The 24,600-nt window shown below is 44.8% G+C and overlaps 1 protein-coding gene across 5 annotated transcripts in view; it reads right to left on the bottom strand.

Annotated features, from left to right (window-relative positions):
- KALRN (kalirin RhoGEF kinase) overlaps positions 1 to 24,600 on the bottom strand; it is an 837,912-nt gene that overhangs the window by 424,991 nt on the left and 388,321 nt on the right. For all 5 annotated transcript variants that reach the window (XM_060262792.1, XM_060262795.1, XM_060262793.1 and 2 more), the window contains exons 6-7: positions 12,509 to 12,631; positions 6,128 to 6,319 (exon numbers count right to left, since the gene is read on the bottom strand). In XM_060262792.1, coding sequence (XP_060118775.1) covers positions 6,128 to 6,319; positions 12,509 to 12,631 — 315 coding nt within the window. The remainder of the gene's footprint in view (positions 1 to 6,127; positions 6,320 to 12,508; positions 12,632 to 24,600) is intronic.

Genomic DNA, 24,600 nt, shown 5'->3' with positions numbered 1-24,600 from the left:
AATTTCCTGAAGCCTATTTCCATCTTCTCCAGAGGATATGTAACACCATCTAGATCTTGAAATGGGCAGTCAGCTGTGCTACATCTTGGAACAGTCTTCTTCAATCAAGCCACTAATTCAGCAACAGTAAGAGTAAGCAATGCCTTCACTTAATTGCTTTCTAGAAGGAAGCATTTGAACAGGTTCAGCTTTTTTCATTCACGTATGACAAACTGCACCTATCAAAATTCCCTATCTTATACAGCTATTAAGGGTATTGGAGCTCTGCCCTCTTTGGCATCTGAATGCCTTTGTTCTTCATTAAAGCAGCAGGATTTAGCCATGAGCTTTCACAATTAAAAGGAACAACACAATTCTTGCTGTAGGTCACAGCAGAAACTCTGCACTTAGAAGTAAGTACTCCTGCAGAGCTTAAACAATGTTAGCTTACCAAAAAAACATATTCAAAGAACAGATAATGCATTTCAGAGATTGCATAGGAGAGGGGAAAGAAACAAGTAGGCAATATACAAGAAAGGAATAAACTTTCTTTGGAAAATGTTATACAGTGGGTTCAAAGCATCGAGGAGAGGAGATAATAGTGAGAACAGCTCTTTATTTGGGGCAGCACGGCGATGGCTGCTCCCAACAACGACTGACTAAGGGCCTGCGGGCCAAACCTATGTACAACTCTATACTCCCACACTAGCTTGCCATTGGTTTATTCAGACAGGTAGTGGTCTGTAATTGGTGTAAGGTGGTAGGTATTTGGATCCCACTTCCCGTTGTTCTCCAGTCCCCAAGATCTGCTCTCCTGGCTCCAATGAGCTGGCAGGAATCACATATATTAAGCCACATACATAACATCCCTCCCCCTAAGTTCCGAAGCCTTATTGCACGTAATCCTGTAGGTATGCTGGCTTGTAGCACTTGCATGTTGACCTCTGAGCTCTGGGATCCCTGGCTGGGGCAGTCGCTTCTTCTGTCTCCGTCTCTGGACTGTCAGCCAGCGGATCGTCAGGGCTTGCCTCACGGGACCGTAACTGGTCTATGTGTCACCTCATTGTGAATCCCTCTTCTGAGGTGACCTCATACATTACGGCCCCCAGTACCCTGGAGACTTGCCCCCCCTTAAAGTTTTTAGTGAATACCAGGTCCCCTGTGTCAAATCCTCTGGGCGCCCAGACCATCTCTGGTACCTCTTGTAGGTTTGGGACCCGGTCCGGGTGCAGGCAGTCTAGTAATGTGTTAAGCCTCCTACCCATGAGCAGTTCTACCGGGCTTCGGCCGGTCACTGTACTAGGTGTGTAGTGTTGGGCGAGTAGGCACTCCTCTAGGTGAGCTTCCCAGTCCTCCTGGACGATGCAGCGGAGCGATTCCTTGGTAGCCCTCACCATCCGCTCCACTTGGCCATTTGTGCGGGATGGAAGGGGGCTGACCTTATATGCTTTATTAGATTTTGGCCACAAAAGTCTTGGAACTCGGCTGAAGTGAATGCCGTCCCGTTGTCCAAGACCAGGGTGTTGGGCAACCCGTGTGTGACGAAAACCCTTCGGAGTGCCCCTAGTGCCTGGTGGAGGTGGATGCTACCAAGATTATCTCTAACCACTTGGAGTGGAAATCTATGATCAAGAATAAAACCTGCCCCTGCGAAATCTAAATGCAGGCGGGACCAGGGGTTGCGTGTACCACGTTGACCTGGGGCTCTCAGTGGAGCTGGCTAAGTCTCTTGACATGGCTGGAAACAGGACACAATGGCATTATCAATCCCCAGGCACCAGACATAACTACGGGCTAGCGCCTTCATGTGCACTATACCGGGGTGTGTCTTGTGTAGTGCATTGAGGACCTGTTGCCTTAAAACTGGAAGGGACCACCACCCTATTTCCTCACAACAGACTCCCCTTGTATACAGATAATTCGTCCCAGCGGGATACAAACACAGAGAATTCCAACCCCACCCGGCCTGTGGGCCATCCCCTCCACACCCAGTCCAGGACCTGCGAGAAGGTCTTGTTTTTCCTGGAGCAGCGAGCAATGTTCGTAGTGTGTACCGGGCGGTCTGGAAGAGATTCCAACAACATGATCTGGTAAGCCAGGGCAGGATCAGGGTCCATGGAAGACAGCGGCAGCCTGCTCAACACGTTTGTGTGGCCCATCGCCTTCCCCGGTCAGTAGCACAGGCCATACCCCGCAAGGAAGATGGAGCACCGCAAGACCTGTGGTGAAGGCATTTGCAGTTGGTACCCCGCAAGGAAGATGGACTACCGCAAGACCCGCAGTGAAAGCATTTGCGGTGTCTGGTGGTCGGGGGCGAACAGGCCGAGCAAGGGCTTGTGCTCTGTGTGGATCGTGAAGGGCCGGCTGTACAGATAGTCATGAAAATTTTTTACCCCTGCCACAATAGCCAGACCCTCCTTGTCAATCTGCGCATAGTTGCGCTCCGGCTTCTGCAATGTTCGGGAATAATAGGCCACCGGGACCTTGTGGCTCTCCAGAAGCATGTGTGCTAAGACCGCCCCCACTCTGTATGGTGATGCGTTGCAGACCAAGACGACTCATAGCCGCTCGTCAAAGTGGGCCAGCAAGCTATTGAAAGTCAATATGTCCTTTACTGCTTGAAACGCCGAGGCCTGCTGGCGACCCCAAACCCATGGAGCCCTTTTGTCCAGTAGGCGGTGCAGAAAAGAAGAAGAAGATATTGGATTTATATCCCGCCCTCCACTCCGAAGAGTCTCAGAGCGGCTCACAATCTCCTTTACCTTCCTCCCCCACAACAAACACCCTGTGAGGTAGATGAAGATATTGGATTTATATCCCGCCCTCCACTCCGAAGAGTCTCAGAGCGGCTCACAATCTCCTTTACCTTCCTCCCCCACAACAAACACCCTGTGAGGTAGATGAAGATATTGGATTTATATCCCGCCCTTCACTCCGAAGAGTCTCAGAGCGGCTCACAATCTCCTTTCCCTTCCTCCCCCACAACAGACACCCTGTGAGGTAGATGAAGATATTGGATTTATATCCTGCCCTCCACTCCGAAGAGTCTCAGAGCGGCTCACAATCTCCTTTACCTTCCTCCCCCACAACAGACACCCTGTGAGGTAGATGAAGATATTGGATTTATATCCTGCCCTCCACTCCGAAGAGTCTCAGAGCGGCTCACAATCTCCTTTACCTTCCTCCCCCACAACAGACACCCTGTGAGGTAGATGAAGATATTGGATTTATATCCCGCCCTCCACTCCGAAGAGTCTCAGAGCGGCTCACAATCTCCTTTCCCTTCCTCCCCCACAACAGACACCCTGTGAGGTGGGTGGGGCTGGAGAGGGCTCTCACAGCAGCACCCTCTCTAAGCTCCGCCCCTAAAATCTTCAGGAATTTCCCAACCTGGAGTTGGCAACTGCTAAGTCATACTGACTGTTATGGGGAGCTGCTGCTGAACAGGAGCACAACAAAGAAAAAACTCTCCATGTAAAAACACAACTCTGACTTGTTATGAATAACGAATGTCAAAATACAAAAAGAGTATCTATTGTACACAGAATCTAAGTCATACACAAAAACCTCATAAGTTCCACAATGCTCCTACTGTCCTACTGGCTCAAAACCACTATATTACATTCAATGCAATGTTTGAGAAAAAGGTCCAATGGAGAACCAGTCTGCTTTGCAAGACATTTTGGATCTCAAATCCTTCTTAGCTGGGACACCTGCTTTGCTGACAAGGAATGTATTAACTATGGCGTTCCCGATACTATACATGAAAATTAGAGAAAGCTAGGAACTTTGGACTGACATGGCTGATGACTGAATTATTTTTGGCACTACTGGACCTAGAAAATTGCATATAATATACAAGATTGGTCCCAAGAAGAAGGAATTGAGATCCGAAACGGCTTGCAAAGCGGATCGGTTCTCCGTTGGACCTTTTTCTCAAACATTGCACTGAATGTAATATAGTGGTTTTGAGCCACATAAGGACATTAGGAGCATTGTGGAACTTATAAGGTTTTAACTTTGTGCATGACTTAGATGCTGTGTACTGCAGATACTCTTTTTGTTATTTGGCATTATTCATAACAAGTCGGAATTGTGTTTTTACACGGAGAGTTTTTTCTTTGTTATGGTTTATTTTCTCCCCCATGGTCCCATCTATACTGTGCTGAACAGGAGCAAGCAGCCAGGCCTAATTAAATCATGCTAGTCAGAAGAATAATTTTTTTGGGGGGGGGGTGCAGGGGAACATAACAGTCACACAGACGCTGAAGCTTAGCATTCCTTTTGTTTGCAGTGCATTGTTGCCAAATTTCCCTGTTATATTCAGCCTTGTGGCATTTAACATCAGTGTGAACTTGTGGCATGATCTTCTCTTTTTTTTTGGCCTGGCCTTGTTGTGCTATGTATATCATAGAGTAGAGGAATTGATCTGACTTCAGCTTTTCATCTCCTCCCCCCTCCTCGCAGCCTCTACCTAGGGAAAGTACAGTCTTTCTCCACAGTGGAGACAAAGCAGGAAATCTCCAGATGACAGATGGAGGTTCTCTATCTAAATCGCAGTGGCCCGCCTTCCATGGGGCACCACTGACACCCATGTCAAGGGTTAAGAGCTTGGAAGTGCTCCTGGAGTCCTCCTTAACTATGGAGGCCCAGGTAGCAGCCACTGCCAGAGCCGCTTTTTTCTACCTTCAGCAAACATGTCAGTTGGTCCCCTACTTTGAGCGCAGTGACTTAGCAATGGTGATCCACGCCTTGGTCACCTCGAGAATCGATTACTGTAATGCTCTTTATATGGGGCTGCCCTTGACTCAGATTTGGAAGATTGACTCAGAATGCTGCAGCCAGGCTACTAATGGGGCTTCCCTGGCAGCAGCACATTCAGCCTGTGCTGAGAGCACTGCACTGGCTGCCTCTGTTGCGTACCGACTCCGTTTCAAGGTCCTGGTATTAACCTTCAAAGCCCTATATGGCCTAGGACCTACCTATCTGCGGGACTGCCTTGCCCCACCTGTTCCCAAGAGAGCACTTCGATCAAGCTCTCAAAATCTTTTGGCTGCCCCTGGGCTAAAAGAAGCTAGGCTTAATTCCACCAGAGCAAGAGCCTTCTCAGTTGCAGCCCCAATACTCTGGAACACCTTCCCAGAAGCCATCAGGGTCCTGCGGGACTTATCACAGTTCTGCAGGGCCTGCAAGACTGAACTGTTTCGGATGGCATATGACATCTAGTGCGAGAGGGCTGCCACCACATCTGGATCTATCGCATTTTAGTACTAACTGCCTAGGATCTGTACGAGTTGAGAAAGGAAATATTATATGCCTGAAGTAACACCATTGCAATTTATCTGATTGTTTATTGTTTTAATATTGCTTATTGTTTATTGTGTATTTTATGCTGTTAGCCGCCTCGAGTCTGCATAGAATAGGCGGAATATAAATACAACGTAAATAAAATAAAATAAATACATACCCCCACAATTCAGCTGATTGGCAGGAGGCTTTGAATGGGAGGGGGAGGCGGATCAACTGCTTCTGCCACTTCTCTGCTTAGTAGGGAGGTGGCAGAAGCAGCCCCATCTCCCCCCCAATTTAAAGATGGGACGGGAGTGTGGGTAGGACAGCAGCCCGGGGCAGCAAAAACCCCAGCACCTTGATTTATAATCTGGGCACTTTTGCTGATTTCTCTGTCTTATGTAATAATCACATCAGGAAGACAGTGGTGAAGAAATGTATAAACACTTATCTCACATGCTACATCAACAGACGTCTAAAATAAAAACCATTTTCTTGGAAATTCCATTTCCAAACAATCCTTTCCAAATTGTCTTGTTTTCTTTAAAAAAGAAAGACTACGGTATCCTCCCCACTGTACCATTTCATTTTATTTGGATTTAATTTTGATTTGTCTCTCTTCCTGCATCGTTCCTTGCACATATGTGTAGTACACACACCCCATAACTAGGACCAAAGAAAGAAGATCCAAGTGGAAGCAAGATGTAGGCTGCTACACCTTCTTGCAGAACTGATATTTTCATCCTCACTTGCAACATATTATAAACAAAAGAGCGATCTTAATTTACCTTAGGGGAACCAGTCCAAAGCCAGCCATAAGCTTACAAAAACAGTATCTGACAGATCAGCTATTACATACCTGTTCAGCCTTCTGATGAAACACGGCAGACATGGCCAGTATAGTGCTGCGCTCATCCAGAGCTGCAGCAAAGCTCTTCCACTCTTGATCGAGCTGGGTGGAGATCTGCTTAATTTGTTGAGATGCATAATGGCCAGCCTCTGAGAGCCTAGATGCAACTGACATGATGCGATTGATATTCACGTAGGCATTCTGGGTGGAAAAATTATACAAAAGTAAAATTATAACACCCTCCTTTGCTTACATAGTCATGACGCAAAATATTAGGCTGCTGGCGGAGAGAGAACAAACAAGCCTCTTCTAAGAGAACCTCAAGCCAAACCAAATTACGGAAGAACCACGTGGTGCAATTCTTTTTTTATCTGTACCAATTCATACTGGAGATGGAGCTCTCATATTGAAATGTCCCCATATGCAAACTATTCTGAGTTATTTTGCATTCTGAGCCACTGCCTACCAGCTATGTGTGGCTCTGCTCACTGTACCGGATTCCTCGTCTGATGAAGTGTGCTTAGAGCACGGGAAAGCGTTCATTCTGAGTAAAACTAAGTTGGTCTTAAAGGCGCAACTTGACTCTTATTTTGTTCTACCACTTCAGACCAACACAGCTGCCCACTTGGATCTATCTATTTGTTCATTTGTTTGTTTTGTAGCCTGTTTTGCTTGCTGAGATTCAAAGTGGGTTGCTAACAGAAAACAAAGCAATCAAAAAGCCTAAGACATCCAACAAACAATGCAATAGGCTAGGATTACAAAAAAAATAAATAAGGTAAAAAGTATACATTGTTATGCATCATACACAATGCAGAAAATGAAATTACAGTAGTAGATTATGTAGTAAAAGCAAGATAGTAATTCAATAGCTAGTGGAAAAGACTTCAATCTTGTTCCCTTTACAAACGCATCCCACTGAGGTATCCTATTATATGTGCCTTATTACAAAAATGCCCTCCGGAACAATTGTGTATTACAGTTTGTGAAATTATATGGGTGCCTCCCTGCACCAAATTCTGCCTCTAAGAAGGGGAACTCGTATTGCTTCTGCAAGTAAGGACAATCAAAAAATGAACATGAATGGAAAACCCATGTCAACAGCAGACCTGGGCATTGTTTTGCATAAATACTTATGCTCTCTCTCCTGTCTTCTGTTCCAATATTTGTATCCATCCCAAATGTCTATAAAGATGACTTGGAAGCCCAGACTTTTTCATGTAGGGGGAGATGTATAGGAACTATTTTGTGTATGTTTGCAATTGTGCATTTTACACTATGACTCAAATGCACGGTTGTTCATTTTTTCTACCATGGCCAGGAGAGTTTTTGGTAAATCTCCGTTCCCCTGTATTCCATGATACAGCAGGCACAAAATGGTCTGGTCATCATACTTGTAAACCTAAGGAACCATTATTATAATATGCTATACATGGGACTGTTCTTGAATATTATATTGAGACTTCTGCTGGAGCATGCCAAAATATTGCCCTCTTTATTTATTTATTTATTCCGTAACTTATATCCCGCCCTTCCCACAAGTGGCTCAGGGCGGCTTACAACAAACAATAAAACAATAAAATCGGAACAAATTAATACATTTAAAATCAAGCATTTAAAACCTAAAAACCTTAAAATTTTACATTATACATTAAAACTATGCAGTATAATCACAAAAATCTGGAATCTAGAAAGCTACATTTGTCCAGTCAGGCGTAGGCTAACCGGAAGAGGGTCGTCTTACAGGCCCTGCGGAACTGAGTAAGATCCCGCAGGGCCCTCACCTCTTCCGGTAGCTGGTTCCACCACATAGGGGCCATTGTGGAAAAGGCCCTGTCTCTAGTTGTTTTGAGGCACACTTCTTTGGGCCCGGGGATGGTGAGAAGATTTTGAGTCCCAGACCTCAGTACTCTCTGGGGAACGTGTGGGGAGAGATGGTCCCTCAGGTAGGCAGGTCCCAGGCCATATAGGGCTTTAAAGGTAATGACCAGCACCTTGTACCGGACTCGGTATATTATTGGAAGCCAGTGCAGAGCCCGAAGACCCGGCCGAATGTGCCCCCATCTTGGGAGGCCCAATAACAGCCGGGCCGCGGCATTCTGCACCAGCTGCAATTTCCGGGTCCGGCACAGGGGCAGCCCCATGTAGAGGGCATTGCAGTAATCCAACCTCGAGGTGACCGTAGCATGGATCACTGTTGCTAGGTCGTCGGGGTCCAGGAAGGGGGCCAACTGCCTTGCCCGCCTAAGATGAAAAAACGCGGACTTGGCAGTGGTCACTATCTGAGCCTCCATATTTAGGGACGGCTCCAGTAGCACCCCCAAGCTTTTGACCCTGTCCGCCGGCCTCAGCGGAACACCGCCAAAAGCTGGCAGGGGGATTCCCCCCCCCCCGGCCCCCGACGGCCCAAACAGAGGACCTCTGTCTTCGCAGGATTCAGTGTCAGTCCACTCAGTCTGAGCCACTCAGCCACGGCCTGTAATGCCTGATCTAAGTTATCTGGTGCGCAGACCGGTCGGCCGTCCATAAGTAGATAGAGCTGGGTGTCATCAGCATACTGGTGGCACCCCAGCCCATACCTTCGGGCAATCTGGGCAAGAGGTCGCATATAGATGTTAAATAACATCTTTGACAAACAATCATAGGCTGGGTCCAGACAGGCAGCTTGGGGCACACAGAAGGTGTGCCAAATTGGGCCAGCTCAAAATGTAGTAGCGGAAGCCCGTTCACATGCTCTCCCACAAAGCACCCATATCCCACACGGGAGGCACTTTGGCATGGTCAGAGGGCTGTAGTGCACCATTCCCTCAGTTCGGTTTTCTTTTCCCCCCCATTGCACTTAATGGCCAAACGGCGAGGGGGAAAGCCCCCGGGACTCCTTCAGCCCTTGGAGACGGCCCGATGGCCCTGGTCAGTGGTCTCCATGGACTTTATAACTGATCTTCTTCCTTCACAGGGGAAAACAGTGATCTTAGTAGTGGTGGACACTTTTTCCAAGCAAGCCCCAAACTACCCACTGTTAAAAAATTGGTGTACCTCTTCTTTCAGCACGTGGTGAAATTACATTTGTTACCAGATAAGGCCATAAGCAACAGGGGTCCTCAGTTCATTGCGGAATTCTGAAAAGCCTTCTGTGAACTGACCCAGATTGAGAGGGGGCTAAGCTCCAGTTATCACCCCCAAACAGACTGTCAGACTGAGAGGGTTAATGCCATTGCTGAAAAGTACCTAAGATGTTTCATTTGCTACCAGCAATCTAACTGGGTAGAACTACTTCCCTTTGCAGAATATGGATATAACAGTGTGCACAGTTCCACTAAATCTACACCAATGTCCATTGTAAATGGATATGAAGGAAAGCCATTCCCGCTGTTACCGGGGGGGGGGGGGGGTAGAGAAGAAAAAATCTTCTACTGATTTCTCTCAATGGTGGACTAAATTAAGCCAATCAGAGAAATTAATACAACAGAATATTGAGGCAGCCAAAAAGACTTATAAAACTCATTATGATAAACACCACTCTCACTCCTGGGACTTCAAAATTGGGGACTCGGTGTTTTTGTCAACAAAGAACCTGCCACTGAACCAACCTTCTAAAAAATTGGCTTATAAGTATCTGGGTCCTTTCAAAATAAAGAGGATTATAAACAAGATGACTGTTGAACTGGACTTGAATAAAACCTTTAGTAAAATCCATCCTGTCTTCCATTCCAGCCTGCTGAAGAGAGATCCTAGTGGATAACAGTGGCACCCACGCCCCCCCCCTCTCCTGAACCCATCCCGGTTGGCGACCAAAACCACCATGAAGTACAAAAAATATTGGATGCTAATGGTTGCATTTCCCCCCCTCCCATAATGTTTTTTTAATTAAATCGATTTTATTTTATTGAATCTAATCCAATACAAGGGGAACACAGAGAACATAGGAAACATTCTTCCTCTCTATTCCTTCCTTCGTTCCTTCCTTCTCCCCTCCTTTCCCATTTACTCTTTCTTTCTTTCTTTCTTTCTTTCTTTCTTTCTTTCTTTCTTTCTTTCTTTCTTTCTTTCTTTCTTTCTGAATCCATTTGCTTTGGATCCCAATTGCTCTGTCTATAGACAGCTGTACAGTAATTAATGAAAACACCTGCAACAACCCCCCCCCCCCCCCAACATTTCTGTCTCCAACAGAGCTACAGCAAGCACAGAAGCCCTCCTAGAATGGGTATCAGGGGGTGTGGCATATGCAAATGAGTTATGTTACTGAGCTCCTGCACCTTTTTCATACAAAACAACCCCTGATTAGAAGCCATGTGTTACTCCAAGCAGTGTCTGTCCCCCTCCCCTAGCCATAACTTTGTGTAGGCTTCAATGCATACAGAGATCTTAAATCTGAGCTTTTGTGCAAAGAAAGAAAGCCATAACTTGAGAAATGGTGATCTGTGTATCCTTCTTTAATTAAATTTTGTTAGTTGCACTGTCTAGCGGTTATATGGCTCTTATTCCAAGACTTTTTTTGAGGAATTTTTATTCTAAAAATCTGAACTGAAATGGTTAAAACAATTCTTATATTCTAGTGTGGAGTGAGATACCCCTCATGTTAGCACAGGTATCACAACGTTTTAAACGTGTTTGATTTGGGTTCTTTTAAACATGTCTGTGTCCCATTCTGTCACCAGATTTAGTCAGTAATTGAGCTGGCATGGTATTGCTCCAAAACCTTTCATGCTATTCTGCTTATAATAGTATCCTTTGGATTTTCTTATATTCCCTGCGGATTTATATGTCTGTATCTCCACTGCGTACTGCACATTTTCAAAGGAAATTTTTGCTTGTGTATTTCTTTCACTTATACACTAGATGGCACCAAATTTCAGTGCAGTGGCTCCAGGTCCTCCAGAGCTACTGGGGGAGATAGTGCTACACTCTGGGAGGTCAGATCCAGCCACTGTGGCTCCTGTATTTTTTCAGATGCTGGCTAATTGCATAGCAGTTTCTTGTAGTGGAGTTGTGGGTCAAGCCACCTATGGAGGCAGCTATTGTGCAATTTGAAGAGAGAGGATCCACCTTCCTTATTAACTATTAACCTTGTAAATAGTTGTTTTCTTTAAATCTTTTGCTATTAAACTAACTTGTGTGCAGAACTACCTTAAAGATTGCCTGAAGCAATGCACCTATATTCAAGAAGAAGATGAAGAAGATATTGGATTTATATCCCGCCCTCCACTCCGAAGAGTCTCAGAGCGGCTCACAATCTCCTTTCCCTTCCTCCCCCACAACAGACACCCTGTGAGGTGTGTGGAGCTGGAGAGGGCTCTCACAGCAGCTGCCCTTTCAAGGACAACCTCTGCCAGAGCTATGGCTGACTCAAGGCCATTCCAGCAGGTGCAAGTGGAGGAGTGGGGAATCAAACCTGGTTCTCCCAGATAAGTGTCCGCACACTTAACCACTACACCAAACTGGCTCTCCAGAAGATAGATTTCTTTGATGCTTGTTCCCAGTCACAGAGGGTGCTTTTCTCATTTAGGTCAGCGCAGATTCCTCAGCTTCTGTTGTGATCAAAAATATCTCTCATCCAAAGGAATCTTCCCTATGCGCGTCTTTAAGAATGAAATCATTCTACCCCTGATTCATCGAAAGAAATATCGAGACCTACAGGATAACTCTTCAATAGTTGCAGACAGATCAGGTGACATCTTGAATGCAAACACTTCATTCGCCACAGCAAATTTGTCACCTCAATCTTACCCTCTTAATGAATCTATGGAGGTTCTTTCTGCAACCAACATCTTGGAAGACAATATTAGAGATCAGTTCCAATCCCTTCAGTCTTATGATCAACAACATAGTACTTTGTATTCCTACTTCCCACTCCCCAGTGAAAATGACCAGAGAAAAAGTTTGTTTTTCAGTAAAGAAACTAATCATGTACTAGAGAGCCTGTTTGGTGTAGTGGTTAAGTGTGCGGACTCTTATCTGGGAGAACCGGGTTTGATTCCCCACTCCTCCACTTGCACCTGCTAGCATGGCCTTGGGCCAGCCATAGCTCTGGCAGAGGTTGTCCTTGAAAAGGCAGCTGCTGTGAGAGCCCTCTCCAGCCCCACTCACCTCACAGGGTGTTTGTTGTGGGGGAGGAAGGTAAAGGAGATTGTGAGCCGCTCTGAGACTCTTTGGAGTGGAGGGCGGGATATAAATCCAATATCTTCTTCTTCTTCATCATCTTCTTCTTCTACTAGTTTAAAGACTGATGACAGGACACATCTCAAAAAAAAGTTACTGTCACATACTCATCCTGACCTTTTGCCCTTGAAGCATTTGAGGCTTTCCCTCCTCTTTAAATAGTGCGTCTCCTCTGACTTTCTCAACTCCAGCCTACACATGATCTCAAAGAAAGGAACTTTATTTACTCACCATGGAATTCATAGCAAAGTGGTTGTGCTGTGTCTGTAAATCAAGGGCATGTTGGTAGCTCACTCCAATTTCTGTGTGACTCTGCAGGAACAACTCTTTGTTGTGGCTGATCCAGTCAAACATCTAGAAAAAAGAGAGGAAAATGTCAGGGCTAGAGTTGGGAAGAAAAGCCTACACACAACACGAATCTGTACAATTTTATTTATTTGATTTCTATCTCGCCCTCACCAGGAGTGGGCTCACAGTGGATTACATCCTAAAAAGTGATAACATAAATCACGTTAAAATTTTAAAAACATCAGTTCTAAAACAAACAGTTCTAAAAAAGAACTGCTCCAGATTTTACTACATATGGCCTGGTTCATGAGATCTTGAGTTTAATGGCTCCTGATTAGACTAGCAGTTTGGCAGGCTATTCAAACAGCAGTTGGAGCAGGAGGGCCCGATAATATTGGACATCCACTGCCTCAACTAAAAGTCTGGTGTCACCACTGTCTTGGTCCCATGGCTGAGGTGAAAACTGGACTGGAAGGGGTCCAGGATGGAGGTGCCATCCAGAAAAACCTGCAGTTGCTTGGCTGCAACTCTCTCAACTACCTTACCCAGGAACAGAGAAAGGAGATGTCCCCAAGCTCCTCCCTCATCAGTGGCACCATATCTAGGATGGGGTGCCACCCCACCGTGTTCCTTTTCACTGACATATGCACAGTGAGACTGGCAGTGGGAAGCTGCCATGGTCTCCTTGCCAGCCCCACTGTGTGTGCAAGGGGTAGGCTTCCCAAACCTCCCGCTCTGGCGGGAGACCCCTGGGTTTGCAGCCTCATCTCCCGCTCTTCAAAAATCGGGAAGCGGGGGGTGGAGGGGGGGGAGAACATACCTGTAGGCTTCATGTTATTATAGAGCTCCTGAGCCGTTTGTAAAATGTATGCCCCTTTAAGGCTGGGCAGGAAGCAGGAAGGGCTTGGGAGAACGGCCCCTCCCTTTCTTTTGCTTTCGTTTTCACAGCAAGAGTTCTCCGGAAGAAGATCTGGTAAGTATTTGTGTGTGAGAGAGAGGGAGGGGGCAGGGGATTCCCTGGTTTGGAGGCCCTCCCCCCTTTAGAAAGCGTGGGGGGAGGAGGGAAATGTCTACTGGGCACTCTATTATTCCCTATGGAGAACGATTCCCATAGGGAATAATAGGGAATTCATCCGTGGGTATTGGGGGCTCTGGGGGGGGTCTATTTTTTGAGGTAGAGGCACCAAATTTTTAGTATAGCATCTAGTGCCTCTCCCCAAAATACCCCCCAAGTTTCAAAACGATTGGACCAGAGGGTCCAATTCTATGAGCCCCAAAAGATGGTGCCCCTATCCTTCATTATTTCCTATGGAAGAAAGGCATTTTAAAAAGTGTGCTTTCCCTTTAAATGTGATGGCCAGAACTCCCTTGGAGTTCAATTATGCTTGTCACATCCTTGTTCTTGGCTCCACCCCCAAACTCTCCTGGCTCCGCCCCCAAAGTCCCCAGATTTTTCTCTAATTGGACTTGGCAACCCTAGCAAGGGGGCTCTCAGATAAGTGACCATCCATGGCAGAGTCCCAGCCGCATTTTCCCCAATAAAATAAATGGCCAATTCTCTTCTGTTTGGATATATAACAAGGAGCAACAGGGGATTAGGGCTGCAGACAAAAGACCTGATTATTGCTTTTGCATCATGCCAGGAACTCCTCATTGGTTAATAATAAAATAATCCTATAGGATTTATTATTTTCAAACCAGGAAATTGAGCCAATTCATACCAGGCCATCATCTCAGGCCTTTTCAGTGATTAAACAAAAGGACACCATTTCCTAAAGGTCTCCTCATTAAGAGGCAAGTTGTAATTTGAGTCAAAAAAGACTAATTCAGTCATTTACTTAAAAGAAAGCAATATAGGTAAAAAGAAATCCTCAAGGTTTCACATCCAAACAGCAAGCTGGAGCTTTCTCTTTAAGGAACCCATAGGCTTCTCAATCCCCAGGTCCCAGTGGGATATCCCCCGGTTTTACAGACTTCCCCCTGCCCCCAGCCAACTGGCTGGTAGAGAAAAGCCCCTCCACCACAGCTACCTTGTACCTCTAGAGCTCCAGCAGGTTTAGAAACCTGCAAACAGGTCCGGTTTTAAAATGTGTGTTTGTGTGTGCCTTTAAAATTGAGCAGGAAGCAGGAAACAGGAAGCACTACATGGGGAAGGGTCAGCAGCACAGCCTCTCCATTTGTTTTGCTTTCGTTTTCAGAGCAAGTAAGAGTGGGTGTAAAAGGAAGCAGCCTGTAAGCCCTGTTCTTTTCAGATGTCGTTGTGGAGGAACCAGACCCAGTAAGTGTGTGTGTGAGAGAGGGGGAGAGTTGCCAATCCCCAGGTGGGGCAGGGGATTCCCTGGTTTGGACGCTCTCTCCCCGCTTTAGAAAGCACGGGTGGGGGGGAGGGAAATGTCTACTAGGCACTCTATTATGGAGAACCATTCCCATAGGGAATAATGGAGAATTGATCTGTGGGTATTTGGGGCTCTGAGGGGGGGAGGTGTTCTGTGAGGTAGAGGCACCAAATCTGCAGCATAACATCTGATGCCTTTCCTCAAAACACCTCCAAGTTTCAAAAGGATTGGACCAGGGGGGGCAATTCTATGAGCCCCCAAAGAAGGTGCCCCTATCCTTCATTATTTCTAATGGAGGGAAGGCATTGAAAAGGTATGCAGTCCTTTCAATGTGATGGCCAGAACTCCCTTTGGAGTTCAATTGTTCCAACTATGTTCATGGCTCCACTCCAATGTCTCCTAGCCCCACCCCAAAGTCTCCTGGCTCCACCCCCAAAGTCTCCTGGCTCCACCCCCAAAGTCTCCTGGCTCCACCTCCAAAGTCCCCAGATATTTCTTGAATTTTACTTGGCAACCCTACTCCCCCCACATATATTTTCAGATGCTAGTGGCTCATCAGGGGACATTTTCGATTTGTTCCAAAAGTTACTGTTGTATCTTAGGGCCAAGCTAGACATGATGGCATCTGCATGTCCCACATGGGGAGGCCACTGCCATTTCAAAGCCTAGTATGGGCAATTTCAAAATGCTGCAGCATGATGGGATGAAGCGTTCTTGTCCCTCCCCACCATGCTTTTTCAAGTGCTGAAACTGCTCCCCCACATAGCTATTTCAGCACTTGAAAAAGCAAGTTGGCGGGAGGGGGGGGGACAAAAATGCCTCATCCCACAGTGACGCATGATTGGAAATGGTGATGGTGACCCCATGTGCACCGTGGAGAGCCAGTTTGGTGTAGTGGTTAAGTGTGCGGACTCTTATCTGGGAGAACCGGGTTTGATTCCACACTCCTCCACTTGCACCTGCTGGAATGGCCTTGGGTCAGCCAGAGCTCTGGCAGAGGTTGTCCTTGAAAGGGCAGCTGGTGGGAGAGCCCCCTCCAGCCCCACCCACCTCACAGGGTGTCTGTTGTGGGGGAGGAAGGTAAAGGAGATTGTGAGCCGCTCTGAGACTCTTCGGAGTGGAGGGCGGGATATAAGAAGAAGATATTGGATTTATATATATAAGATATAAATCCAATATCTTCATCTACCTCACAGGGTGTCTGTTGTGGGGGAGGAAGGTAAAGGAGATTGTGAGCCGCTCTGAGACTCTTCGGAGTGGAGGGTGGAATATAAATCCAATATCATCATCATCATCATCATCATCATCATCATCTTCTTCTTCTTCTTCTTCTTCTTCTTCTTCTTCTTCTTCTTCTTCTTCTTCTTCTTCTTCTTCTTCATGGAGGTGCTATCGTATCTAGTTTGACCCTATGGTGAGGACATACAGTGCTGGAGACAGAAGAAAATCTGTACTACAGTTCACTTTTACCCACCCCCCTCCCAAAAAAGCGCCAAACGAACACTCTAAAGATGGAGCTATATAATGGTGGCATGTAGAATATTAAATAACTTGTTTTTTTAAAGGAAACAGAGTGAGGGAACGGGCAGTGGGGAGCAGGGCAGTAACGAAATAAATAATATATCGAGATGGCAAATGAATGAAAAAACACGATTTGTTTACAACTGAAATGCAAAACTCTAGGAAAGAAATCTGAACAGTACTCTCATCTTTTATTGAACAACTGATTATGTATAAGGTTTGTTTGTTTGTTCCCATGTTTGAGAGCATATTCTTATCAGCCGTGAAAACGGAAAACTTTTTCTTCAGTGAAAGCAGAGATTCTGTTTTTCTTATAGAAGCCTGGGAGCCACAAACTTTCATACAACATCCATCCTGGTTAGCTAAATGTACCCTGGATACCAGAAATCTAGAGAGCTGACATTTTAAAAATACTTTTAAAAGATGGTGGCGTGTTAAATTAAGGCAATTAAATGTGAATCACTGAAGGAAAACATGTACTCTGTAGGAAAAAAAGCACTGCTCAATTAGCACTACCTTGTTTTTTTTTAAAAAAAAAATACTGCCAATCTTATTTCTTAATTGAAGTGTCTCTGACTGCCAATGATTCCAAGGTTTCTTCTATGCCTGCTGATCTGTCTTGCTACAATCCTAGAGCTCCTTGCAAAATTAATGGAAGTGTCAAGTTAATTACAGGATCGGACAACAGGAAAATGCAAGAAAGCCAGGAACCTGACATCATGCATGTTTCTTTAGACTTACATTGTCACCATACTTTCCCCCAAACAACTAGGGAAATGAAATGATCTTTCTATAATTTCCTGGGGATTTTTTTTTTAGAAAGCTCCTCAATTGTTTCACAGATAAGGGAGGGAGGCCAAGGGAGGCCAGACTGAAGGCCACCCGGGATCGGGCCTTCTCTGTCACCGCTCCACTACTATGGAACCAACTCCCTGAGGAAGTGAGGGCCCTAAGATGTTTAGATCAATTTCGTAGGGCCTGTAAGACCCACCTTTTCAAGATGGCCTTCAACTAGTGACAGAATCAATGACAAAGCTAGGCATGCTGCTGGAAATGTTTTAATGTCTTATTCTTAGAAGTCTACCAAATCTAATGTTTATAACGCCATATTGTTATGTTATGTTAATTTTAATAATTTATAACTGTTTTAACCATGTTTTATAATGTAAAACCGATGTAATGTTTATTTTATGTTGTGAGCCGCCCTGAGCCCGCTCCGGCGGGGAGGGCGGGATAGAAATAAAAAATTATTATTATTATTATTATATAAATATCCTCCAAAGATAATTACCTCTCTAGCTCCTTATGTCTTATGTTCCATGAATGAAAAGCAAAGGCACACTCTGAACTGTACATCTAAGTGATACAAAATTACATTTAATTTAGTGAATTATTTCCTCCTGAAGGAGTCCAGCACATTGTGAGCATGCCGCCTTCACACAATATTTTGCTAAATTATCCATAGGATTGCCAGGTCCAATTCAAGAAATATCTGGGGACACTGGGGGCGGGGCTAGGAGACTTTTGGAGTGAAGCCAGGAGACATTGGGGGTGGAGCCAGGAGCAAGGTTGTGACAAGCATAATTGAACTCCAAAGGGTGTTCTGGCTATCACATTTAAAGGGACTGCACACCTTTTAAATGCCTTCCCTTGGTTGGAAATAATTAAGGATAGGGGTACCTTCTTTTGGGGCTCATATAATTGGACCCCCTGGCCCAATCTTTTTGAAACTTGGAGGGTGTTTTGAGGAGAGGCACTGGATGCTATGCTGCAAATGTGGTGCTTCTACCTCAAAAAACAACCCCCCAGAGTCCCAGATACGCGCAGATAAATTTTCTATTATACCGTGTGGGAATCACTCTCCATAGGGAATAATGGAGTGCCCAGCAGACATTTCCTCCCCCCCTCCGCTTTCTGATGAAGTGGGGGGGAAGGCCTCCAAACCATGGGATCTCCTGCCCCCACCTGGGGGTTGGGAACCCTAATTACCCACTACAGCCTGAGGCCTCTCTATCGGCAATACATAAAATATGAATTACCAGGACTCAGACCCAAATGTTTGTTTTCTGATTTGGAATTTTATGTCTTTGCTGGCCCACGGAAAGCCTAACAGTAGTCTTTTCCATTAGCTCTAAGGCAAGATGCACAAAAGAATTCTAAACTTTCTGCAAAGCATATTGCTGACATGGGATCGAAGTTAAACAGTAGACCAGTGCCAAGTCTCTAGAAACAAACAAAGTAAGATTTATGGAAGGGTGAATGGTAGATTTGCCCATTTAATTCTGAACATGCTGATGAACTTATTAAGATATTCATTGTCAAAAATACCACAGCAGTAACAAATTTATGTGACTAATGGAGGAGGTCCAACAGGGACGCCCTTAATTATCACATTGTAGAGGACCCTGTGACATTCCTCCTTTTTGCTGTTGGCAGTTATTCAGATATTCTTCACATCAGAGAGAAATACACAGAATTTTGACTCCAAAATTTAATCCATTTAACCTTGAGTTCCAGGCAGATGTTTCATGAGACAGTGGCGGTGTTGGTTACTACACATTTAAACATCCATTCTGTTTAGGATTGCCAATCCCCAGGTGGGGGAAGGGAATCCCCCGGTTTGGAGGCCCTCCCCCCGCTTTAGGGTCATCAGAAAGCGGGGGGAGGGGAGGGAAATGTCTGCTGGGAACTCTGTTATTCCCTATGGAGATTTATTCCCATAGAAAATCATGGAGAATTGATCTGCGGGTATCTGGAGGCTCTGGGGGAGCTGTAATTTGAGGTAGAGGCATCAAATTTTCAGTATTGTATCTAGTGCCTCTCCCCAAAGTACCCCCCAAGTTTCAAAAAGATTGGACCAGGGGGTCCAATTCTATGAGCCCCAAAAGAAGGTGCCCCTATCCTTCATTATTTCCTATGGAAGGAAGGAATTGAAAAGGTGTGCTGTCCCTTTAAATGTGATGGCCGGAACTCCCTTTGGAGTTCAATTACGCTTGTCACAGCCTTTATCTTGGCTCCACCCCTAATGTCTCCTGGCTCCACCCCCAAAGTCTCCTGGCTCCACCCCCAAAGTCCCCAGATATTTCTTGAATTGGACTTGGCAACCCTAATTCTGTTAGCTTACTTGAAGGGATTGGAAATGTAATAAAACATTTAAATACCTACATGGCTTAGGATCAGGGTATCTGTCTTCTCACATATGTTCCTGCCTGGGAATTAAGATCAGAGGTAGAGGCCTCCTGACTGTAATGTCCCTCTTTTGCTGTGGGTTCCCAGATTAGAGTACTCACAGGCACCTATTCTCAGGTACATTCCGCAAAGACATGCTGGCTCAAAACATCAGCCATTTATTTGCAAGGAAACAACTCCAACAACCAACAACTTCAGCTAACATACAAAACTGAAAATAGAAACAAGAGCTCCACCCAACAGGACCAAGCCAAATCATGCAAATATTAGGGGAGAAGCAGACTGTTTCATAACACACACAAAAACAATAAATATACCACACTGACTGTCTCATCAATCAAATAATGCTCCATTATTTCCAGTGAAGGAAGGCATTTTAAAGGAGTGCTGTCCCTTTAAATATGATAGCCAGAACTCCCTTCAGAGTTCAATTGTGCTTGTCATGCCCTTGCTGCTGGCTCCACTCCCAAAGTCTCCTGGCTCCACCCACAAAGTCCCCAGGTATTTCCTGAGTTGGAACTGGCAACCCTTGCCATCTTTCACTGCTAGCATGCACACACTCTCCCACTCTTCCCACACCCTGACTGGCTTTTTAAAAACTTTCCCATCCTACTTAAATAAAAAAATGTGTCCCTGTCACGGTAGAAGCAGCAGAAAATGGCACAGGAAGGAACAGCACACACACACACTCTTGTACCAGTCACTACTGTTGCTGCTGCCATAACTCCCATTCCTTCTCTCTCCCCATCAAATCTGCACAAAAGCAAATGCATGCCAGCAACTGACCTGAGCCCCCTTCAGCCCTGAAACTCTCTTCATCCCTAAAACCCCCTTCAGCCCTGAAACTCGCTTCACCTCTCTTTTACGTTCCTACAGAACCATGAAGTAATGCTATGACACAATGAAAGGAAAGGGTGTGGGGTGCCATGCAGCTGTGAATGTCCCATCCATTTTCAGAGCCCCCTCCTCTCTCCACAGTGGCAATGGAGTGTCCACACAGAGCCACCCTACTGGTTCCGTTTAAACTAGAGAAAAATTAGTTTAGTATCATTCCAGATTAAAGGCAAAAGCCCCAAGAACACTCTACAAGTGAAAAAATCCCCATGTGGAAGCAGCCTTCGTCTAAGTCTTCTGAGACAGATTTCTTTCCTGCATATAACATCTCACATGTCAAGGAGCACTAATAAGAGTCACTGCCATCCTAGACCTCACCACTAACTGTGGTGATCTCAGCAGGGCAAGAATGGTTGAATATAATTATTCACTGTGCCGTCCAGCCCTGCTTGCCGTCCAGCCCTAGAAGCTGCCAACTGACCACTCACAGTGATGGAATGCAGGATTTCAGCACAACACTACTACTTTTAAGTTCCTAATATTGTAGAGATATTCGACTGGATCCTATCAGTATTATGCTGCTGGAAACCAATCTTTTCCCTATGTTTCCCTTCTCCCTGTGCACCCTCAAAAGGCATTTCTGAAGGCTGGAGGATCCTCACAGACAAAAAGCCACGTGGGTTAGGCGGACTGAGGCAGGGAATTAGGAAAGATTCCAGTAGCATCCAACCAATTATATTTCTTCATGACACTATTTGAAATGTTCATCGCTATCAAATTGTATGGTTTCAGACCAAGCCAGTTTATACATATTTTAAGTCCATCTAATGGGTGTTCATGGTACACAGTCTTACACAGCTGCACAGCACACAATGTATTGCACCTAGAACAGAATTTTTCTAGCTTCAGTAATTTGTCCTTTGGTCTTCACTATTACTATTAACATCTCCATTAGCTATCAGTCAATTAAAGAAAACTTAGCTTGCCTTTAAATCAATTAATCAATTGAATTTATTATTAAAACACCAATATAAATGGCTATTTGAGAATTAGAAAAGTGAGACAGCTGAAAATTTAATAAATTAGATCTCAGGAAGAAAAGACACATATTGTATTTTTCTTTTCATTCCTCATTACACACTGTAAACAAAGTTGTCTCCAAATAAAGCACTGTGCCCTAAAATCTCAGCACCATTGACTAAAATTGGCTCTGCCAATTTTTTAAAAAACCTTTTAAAGGGGTTTAATTTTGACCAGTATAGAGATCTGTCTCTTACCAACTTCAGGAATTCCATGTATTAACTACCCCCCCCCCACACACACACACACAAGCACACTCTACATTCGTAGTGCTAAATATAATTATTTACTCAAGGAGACTTTGTATGTTGCATAGAAAGAACAACAATGATTTTTGTGTATTAAGGGAAAGGAGTTATATATATTTCATCTCCCGGCTTCCAATGAAGGACAAAGGAGAAACACCTGAGTCTCTCTGCACATTACCCTGGAAGGGAAGGAACAGTAATTATGAGTCACTTGAGCTTCCCATTTCATGACATTTGTGTAACATACAAAGTCACCTGAAAAACTGTGTATGTACAGAATTTCAATTTAGTGTTTGTTTGTTGTTGTTCAGTCGCACAGTCAAGTCCGACTCTTTGCGACCCCATGACAAAGTCACGCCAGGCCCTCCTGTCTTCCATCATCCTCCGAAGTCTGCTCAAATTCGTGTTTGTTACATCTGTAACGCTGTCCGGCCATCTCATCTTTTGCCGTCCCCTTCTTCTTTTGCCTTCTCTCTTTCCCAGCATCAGGATCTTCTCCAGTGAGTCCTCCCTTCTCATTTGGTGGACAAAATATTTGAGCTTCAGCATCTGACCTTCCAGGGAACAGTCTGGGTTGATTTCCCTTAGGACTGATTGGATCTTCTTGCAGTCCAAGGGACTCTCAAGATTCTTCTCCAGCACCACAGCTCAAAAGCATCTATTCTTCTGCGCTCGACCTTCCTTATGGTCCAGCTCTCACAGCCATACATTACTACTGGGAATACCATCGCTTTGACTATACCGACTTTTGTTGGCAGGGTGCTTTTTATTATACTGCCCAGGTTCGCCATAGCTGTCCTCCCAAGGAGCAAACATCTTTTAATTTCATGGCTACAGTCACCATCTGCAGTGATCTTGGATCCCAGAAATGTGAATGTCACTACTTCCATGTCTTCCCCTTCCATTTGCCAAGGTGTACTTTGTATTAATTTCATCACATATTCGTTTCAGAATTAATTGCCACTTTCTGCTACCTTTCAAGCTGCCCCTGTGTAGCCACCAATTCACTTATTTTTATTCCAGCTTTCTCTAAGGACTCAAATCAGCTAAGAACACACCAAAAGGCAGAAAATAAAAACACAAGCCCATAAGCAAATAACATTTTTGTAAACACATAACCAGACTAGGATTGCCAAATCTAACTTTAGGGACTTTAGGGGTGAAGCAGGAAACTTTGGGGGTGAGTCAGGAGACTTTCACATGCCCTAAAATAAATCAATAAAAATACAGCAGTGCAGTTCCCCTGAATACAGCCTTCATTTTCTCACCCCAAGCAGCTGCATGTCCTGTGTGCACTCTCTCTCACACACACACACAGAAAGAGAGAGAAAAAGAGAGGAAGAGAGTAAAATAAACAGTTTGCAATGCGGCGCCACACTTGTGTGGTCTCACTGGGGCAATTTACTCATGAGTTGCTGAAGTTCAATGTTCTATACTAGGTTCTAGTTTACCATTTCTCTATGCAAACGACTTCTGAAAATACTGTAAATCAAACAGAGGGTATGGGCTGCTTTCCCTTCCTTTCTTACAGTTTTACAGCTCACGGGAAGCAGCCATGTTGTTCTGCCGGCTCAGCCCACCCCTACAGATTTAAAGGCACACACACCATCTAAAAAGCAAGCCTTTCCAAGTGTCTTCTTAAGCCTTCTTAGGCTCTAAACCGACTGCTCAGCAATTTCATTGAATGTCCACGAGTGATCGTATTGTGAGACAGGGAGAAAAGTACATCTTTCTCTGCCTTCTCTATTCTATGCATAATCCTGTAAACCTCTATCATGCCACCACTCAGTCGACATTTCTCCAAGCTAAAGCGCTGCAAGCATTTTAACCCTTCTTCATAGGGTTGAAAATGTTCCAACCCTCTATACCATTCACTGCAAAAATTACCCATTTATACTCACTCTCTGTTTCCTATTAATTAGCCAGGTTTTGATCCACAAGAGGACAGTCCTTTTACCCCATGACTCTCAAGCTTACTAAGGAGCCTTTTATGAGGAACTTTATCAAAAGCTTTCTGGAAGTCAAGGTAAACAACATCTATTGGGTTCCTTTTGTCCATATGCTTGTTCACCCTCTCAAAAAACTCTAACAGGTTAGTGAGACAAGATCTTCCCTTACAGAACCCCTGCTGAGTCTTCCTCAACTTTTGTTCATCAATGTGCCTACTAATTCTTTCTTTTAATAACTGTTTCCACCAACTTTCCCAGTATTGAGTCAGACTGACTGGGCTGTAATTTTCCAGATTTCCTCTGGGACCCTTTTTAAAGATGGGGGTGACATTAGTTACCTTCCAGTCCTCAGGAACAGAGGCAGATTTTAATAAAAGATTAGATATTTTTATCAGGAGATCCACAATTTCACCTTTGAGTTCTTTCAGAACTCTTGGCTGTATGCTATCCAAGCCTGGTGACTTATCAGTTTTTAAATTGTCTATTAGTCGTAGGACCTCCTCTCTCATCACCTCAATCTGACTCAGGTCTTTCAATACCCTTCGCAAAATTAGTGGTTCTGGAGTGGGCAAACACTTCTCATCCTCCACAGTGAAGATGGAGGCAAAAAATGCATTCAGCTTCTCAGCCATTTCCCTATCACCCTTCAGTAATCTTTCTACCCCCTTGGTCATCCAAGGGCCCCACTGCCTCCCTGGCTGGTTTCCTGTTTCTAATGTATTTGAAGAAATTTTTATTGTTGGTCTTTATGTTTTTTGCAATATGCTCCTCGTAGTGCCTTTTTGCCTGCCTGATCACAGACTTGCATTTGATTTGCCACAGCCTGAGTTCTCTTTTATTAACCTCTCTTGGACTAGCTTTCCACTGCTTAAAGGAAT

The sequence above is a fragment of the Heteronotia binoei genome, chromosome 21 (assembly GCF_032191835.1).
Source record: "Heteronotia binoei isolate CCM8104 ecotype False Entrance Well chromosome 21, APGP_CSIRO_Hbin_v1, whole genome shotgun sequence".
Classification (NCBI taxonomy): domain Eukaryota; kingdom Metazoa; phylum Chordata; class Lepidosauria; order Squamata; family Gekkonidae; genus Heteronotia; species Heteronotia binoei.
The sequence above is the reverse complement of the archived record's forward strand: the minus strand, read 5'-3'. Positions and strand labels throughout refer to the sequence as shown.